Source organism: Lissotriton vulgaris, chromosome 12 (genome assembly GCF_964263255.1).
Source record: "Lissotriton vulgaris chromosome 12, aLisVul1.2, whole genome shotgun sequence".
NCBI classification, from domain to species: Eukaryota; Metazoa; Chordata; class Amphibia; order Caudata; family Salamandridae; genus Lissotriton; species Lissotriton vulgaris.
Genome location: NC_141700.1, coordinates 57,625,315 through 57,631,561, shown reverse-complemented (window position 1 = coordinate 57,631,561; position 6,247 = coordinate 57,625,315). Strand labels below are relative to the sequence as shown.

General features: G+C 46.3%; 1 protein-coding gene across 5 annotated transcripts in view; it reads right to left on the bottom strand.

The window, feature by feature from the left end:
* STAP2 (signal transducing adaptor family member 2) overlaps positions 1-6,247 on the bottom strand; it is a 285,839-nt gene that overhangs the window by 170,849 nt on the left and 108,743 nt on the right. For all 5 annotated transcript variants that reach the window (XM_086947075.1, XM_086947078.1, XM_086947077.1 and 2 more), the window contains exon 6: positions 1,383-1,514. In XM_086947075.1, the coding sequence (XP_086803201.1) occupies positions 1,383-1,514 (132 nt within the window). The remainder of the gene's footprint in view (positions 1-1,382; positions 1,515-6,247) is intronic.

Genomic DNA, 6,247 nt, shown 5'->3' with positions numbered 1-6,247 from the left:
TCAACTAGTCATTCAGCAGGAACATGCTCAGCCTGCCTGCAGGATTACAAAGGGAAGTGAATCAAGTCTCTCCAAATACTGTTTATCAGGAGATGGTACTGATCTCGTTATCTATTTTCATAGATAAAGATCCCAAGGGGACATATTGGGACCACTGGAGGAAACCTCTAAGCAGAAGGCAGGTCCTCTTGCAACTCCCACTCCTTCAGGGCCAGGTATCAGGAACAACCGAAGGCCACAAGGAGAGGCATCAGGTTCACAGGAAGACCCGAGGCAGGCCTAGAGACCACCTATCCCCCCCCTACTGTGTAAGACGACAATGGGATTCATAGAGGCATTCATGATACACCGTGAGGTCCATAACAACACCTAGGGGCATATCTGAGGACAATAGATACAACCTCATGGAGGCAGATGTGGTCCAAAGGGAAGCCTCTGCAGCAGATATCCCTAGAACATCCAGGTGAACATCAGGCCCATGGGGATAGCTAGCAGAGAGACGGGCTCACAGAGAGCTTCCAGAACAGATTTTGGAACCTACAGAGATACTAAGAATCCTCCTCTCTCTTGCACCAGTGAGGACATTAAGACTCACAGAGACACCCGTGGGCAAGTATCATGACCCATAAACCCCCCTAGGAGAATTTGCAGGTCTGGTAGTGATATTCTGGTGGCACACACTAGTACCTGTTCCTGCCAGAAGCCCACTCAAAAGATGAACCTGCACAGAATTCCCCTTGGAACAATCCTGGGGGCCAATGACAGATCACTGTGACAATGGCAGTACCAAGCAACCCCACTCAAACCCCCAGCACCATTGGAAAGCCTCACTCTAATCCACTTTGCCATGTGCGAAAAATATATTGTAGCCTTCACAACACAATATGGACTCTGTGTGTGGTCATGGCAGACAAACACAGTAGAAACTGGCAGGACTTTACGCCTGTTCCATGCCATACTTTGGGCACTTCTCAGATATTGGATTGTGTAACCCCCACAGTGAGAATGAGCTGTTGCTAGGAGACAGCAGATCACCTCACTTCACTCCCAAGGTGCTGACAGATCTTACACCACACCCAGGCACAAGCCTGGACATGTGCAAGTTTCACCCTCTGTGTGGACATTGTGAGCATCAACAGGGATCACAACAGGGTTCATTTCACAACATAAACACGGGCAGGCAGCAACTATATCTCATCAAGGACAGTGACAATGAGCTGGGCACACCTGGCCCCACCCTATGGGTTCTAGTAGAGAGGCAGGCAACCTCAACTTGGTCACGGCTACTTCAACCCACCCCATCATGCCCAGTGGTGAACAGCGTGGCAAGCCTCAGTCCCACATTTATCCCTCACTAATGTAAGTTCAATTGAACCACTTACCCATTAAAGTTCTGGCAGGTGGAGACAGAAATACCATTACCGTCCTGCCTTGGGCGTAAGAGGAGGTTGCCGCAATCAGGATGATTTTTCAACATCTCCTCGGCTTCCATGCGCGACACCTTGTAGAAGCAGCTGGAATGAGAAGGTAGGAAATGTAATGCGTTTACAACAGAAGCAGCTGAACAGAGTGGGTAGAACATGTCAGGAGTTTACACCACACGCTGCTTAACAGAGTGTGTAGAACATGTGATGGGTGTACACCAGAAGCAGCTGAACAGAGTGCGCAGAACATGTGTTGAGCTTACACCAGAAGCAGCTGAACAGAGTGGATGGAACATGTAATAAAATTACACCTGAATCTTTTTAACTTGTTGGGGAATTGTGTTGGGGCAGTTGAGAAAAGAAACTCTGAAAGGGGATTCTAATGCACTTTAGTGATCATAGAGTTCAATCATAGAGTCACTAATAGGGGTCAGCGCTCTAGTGGTCGTCCGCACCCGAAGCAGAACAGGGGCCAGGGAGCCTGCCTCATCAGCCCCCAATATAAGAGTGTATCCCAGAGACTCTTTGATGAAGTTAAGAGGAGACCCAAAGAGAGCTGTAGTCACATAATGGATTAGTCTTAAGGGGACAACATATGTAAGTACTACGATTACATTTTGTCAGTTGAATAGAGTGCCAGCCAGTAAATCTCTATATAAATTGGGAGGAAATATGTATTTGTTGAACTGCAGGTCTCTCCCATGTCATAAGCTGGATATGTTTTCTGTTTTGGAATATGCTAAACCAAATGTACTTTTCCTCACGGAGACCTGGCTTCATGGGGAATCGGGCCCGACATTGTTTAAGCCCTTCTCCCAAACTATTATATAATACGTAAGAATAGAGAAAAGAAAAGGGTGGAGGTCTGGCCATCATTTCGAAGGCTAGTTTTATCTGTCAAAACTGACAACTACAATCCCAGAGTATAAAAGTCTTGAGTTTGCTGTTTCAAGTCTTGTACATTCACGTTTGCCAGGATATTAGTTTATAGCCCCCCAGGTCCTCGTGGTCAATTCATTCAGTCTTTCCCAGAAACTCTCTCAAATCTGGCCACTAAATATAGCTATTTTACGACATTGGGGGATATAAACCTGCATTTAGAAGAAGTGAGTATTTGCCAAGCAGTAAGCTTTAGGCATGATCTAGCAGCGATCCAACTGGAACAAAGGGTCCAGGGCCCATCATATATAGGAGGCCATCTTTTTGACCCTGCATTACCAACAACCCCCTATTACAGGTTTTGGAGCCGGTGCCACTCTCTTGGACAGACCATAATCTGATCCCTATCATTCTTGAGGTACCCGGACTTATCCCCCATCAGAGACGGAAAGGAGTTAAAGACTGGCTATGGTCCAAGTTAAATCAGGATAGCTGGAGAAACATTTTAAGGTCATACTCACCTTGTTTAAATTCAGATCCTCAAAATGTTAAGAATGTGAACTGAACCATCCACTGATAGGTGTAAGGTTCTGGTTGAGGATTTAAATTCTGAAATCTTAAACATATACCAATCATTCCAAAAGGAAGGTAAAAGTAAGAATTCCACTACACTAAAAAATTGTGAGAATGGATGCTTGCCCTCCTTTTCTCAATTTCCTCAATGTCCCCCTCTTTCTTTAGAGGAGTTCACGGTCTTTTTACAGAAAATCAAATCAGGATTCCCTCTTGAACCGGCATCAATGAGAAATCTTGTGTTAAAGCCAGAAATTATTTTCCCATTTTTGTTGGAATTGGTCAATGGAAACATGTGATAGTTAGAGCTGACCTAAAGAAACCAAATCGTGTTCCATGCTGTCTGGATAATTTGTGTCCTATATCTTTGCTCCCTGGTTTAAGCAAAGTGGCATAAAGGTTTGTGAATAGATGTCTGTCAAAGTTTCTCACAGATAACTTAATCTTACACCAGACACAAACAGGCTTTCGTCCCAAGCACAGTACAGAGGCCAGCTTTCTGGCAGTAGTGAAAGAGGCAAAAAAGAGATTGGATCAGGGGGCAATAGTGGCTATTGTGATCCTGGATCTCAGTGCGGCCTTTGACACTGTTGACCACTCCATACTTTTAGATGGAATGGGTCGCGCCGGTGTCACATGGAAAGCCTTGGAATGTGTGGGTTCCTTTTTAAAAGAAAAAACATTCCAAGTTTTTGACAGAGACCATTTTTCGAACATCTTGTCTGTCGCTTGTGGGGTCCCGCAGGGATCCTCACTTAGCCCCACGCTGTTCAATATATATCTTCAGCCTTTGGCAGGTATAGTAGCCACCTTTGAAATCTCTATAGTCTAGTATGCAGATGGCACCCAGCTGGTGTTTTTTCTTGCCTCAGACTTGGCTACTTTAATATCTAATCTTGGACCCTGTCTGGAGCAGGTAGCCAGCTGGATGAATAAGTCCTGTCTGAAACTCAATAGGTCAAAAACAGAATTAAAGATCCTTGGGAATAAGTCCAACATCCAACAGTGTCTGGGTTGGCCTCTTGGCCTTGGTCCCCCGCCAAGTCTTAAATCTGTCATAAAAAGCTTGTGGATGTGGCTTGAAGATACTTTGACCTTGGAAGCCGAGGCCACAAAAACAGCAGCTATTTGTTTTGGAATGGTAAGACTTCTGTGCAAGATCCTACCCTTTCTCTCCCAGACTTCGAGACAAGTGGTGATTCAAGCCTTGGTATGGTCTTGCTTGCACAATGGTAATTCCTTCTACTTGGGGGGGCCCCAAAAAGAGTTATACGGAAATTAAAGGTGGTGCAAGAATGCGGCTGCACACACACTGCTTGGAATCCTTAGATCTCAGTCAACTAGTCAGGGCCAGAGGGATCTTAATTGGCTTCCTATTGACCAAAGAGTGGAATTGAAATCACTGTGCATTGCAAACCGCGCTGAGCAGGGCCATGGTCCACCTATCCTTCAACAACTGATCGCTCTGTACACTCCGAATAGACCACGACAGGTCCACAAATTTACACCTGGCATCCATCCCAAATATCAAAAAAATTAGAAGAGGTGGTCGTTCCTTCAGCTTTAATGTAGCAAATCTTTGGAATACATTACCACCAGCTATTTGTATGATTGTAAATGAGCTACGCTTTCGGAAAGCGATCAGACCCTGGCTCTTTAAATAGCTTAATCCTCAAGGGGCTCAGTCCTCTCGGTTGGGATGCTGCCTCCTACTCAACTCTGGGGTGCCTTCAGCCACCATGCACTCTAAAAATGATGTAAATAGAAATAGAGGCAGCTGAACAGAGTGGGCAGAACATGTGATGAGTTTACACCAGAAGGAACTGAGCAGAGTGGGGGGAACACATGATGAGCTTACACCAGATGCAGCTGCACAGAGTGTGTAGAACATGTGATGAGTACATTAATAAAAAGTAAATAATAGCATATTGAATCAATTATAACGTAATAAAAAGTATGAATGAAAGAAATCTATTCACATAAGTAAAACACATACAAGACACGAGGATTCAACCACTTTCCACAAAAAAAGACAGCTGGGAAGCCTTGAATGCTGAAAGAGGTTGAGCGGTCCCTCCAGTTCTAGTAACCACGCCTGTACAGTAGCGGCTCGCTTTCTTAACAAGTGAGGGGCGGGGAAAGGGTGAAGAGGTGTGTGGTAGGGGGAACATAATAAATACACTTACCTGCTGCTACGTTGCCGACCGCAGTCTCGGTATTCCTCTCCTCGGGGTCCCTGCACACTATGCAGGCTCCTAGACGCTAATCAAGTTCAAGTTCAAGTTCAAGGATTTATATAGCGCACTACTCACCCAGAGGGTCTCAAGGCGCTTGGGGAAGGGGGGTTCAATTTTTGTCGAATAGCCAAGTTTTAAGTTCTTTTCTGAAGGAGATGTGGTTTTGAGTAAGGCGGAGTTGAGTGGGGAGTGAGTTCCAGGTCTTGGCCGCCAGGAAGGAGAAGGATCTGCCACCCATGGTGGATTTTCGGATGCGCTGGACTGCGGCGAGGGCTTGATTGGACGATCTTAGTTGGCGGGTGGGTGTGTAGAAGGACAGTCGAGTGTTGAGGCATTCGGGTCCTAGTTTGTAGAGGGCCTTGTGTGCGTGGGTGAGAAGACGGAATGTAATTCTCTTGTTGACGGGAAGCCAGTGGAGGTCTTTTAGGTGTCCGGTGATGTGATCTTGGCGAGGGATGTCCAATATGAAGTCTCGCTGATGCGTTTTGGATGCGTTGGAGTTTTTTCTGTAATTTTGCTGTGATTCCGGCGTATAGTGTGTTACCATAATCCAGTCGACTCGTGACCAGTGCGTGGGTGACAGTCTTTCTTGTATCGAGGGGGATCCAGCGGAAGATCTTTTTGAGAATACGAAGTACGTTGAAGCAGGAGGATGAGACTGCGTTGACTTGTCTGGACATCGAGAGAGAGGAGTCTAGGATGAAGCCCAGGTTGCGTGCGTGGTCTGTGGGTGTGGTTGCTGTGCCCAGAGCGGAAGGCCACCAAGAGTCGTCCCAGGCAGAGGGGGAAGATCCTAGGATGAGCACCTCCGTTTTGTCTGAGTTGAGTTTTAGGCGGCTATGTTTCATCCATTCGGCTACTTCTTTCATGCCTTCGTGAAGATTGGTTTTGGCGGTGTTAGGGTCTTTGGTGAGGGAAAGGATTAACTGGGTGTCGTCGGCGTAAGAGATGATGTTAAGGTTGTGTTGACGCGCGATGGAGGCGAGTGGACTCATGTAAACGTTGAAGAGGGTGGGACTGAGTGATGATCCTTGTGGTACTCCACAGATGACTTCAGTGGCCTCTGAGTTGAATGGGGAAGTCGGACTCTTTGAGTTCTCCCGGCGAGGAATGAGATGATCCAGCTCAAGGCTT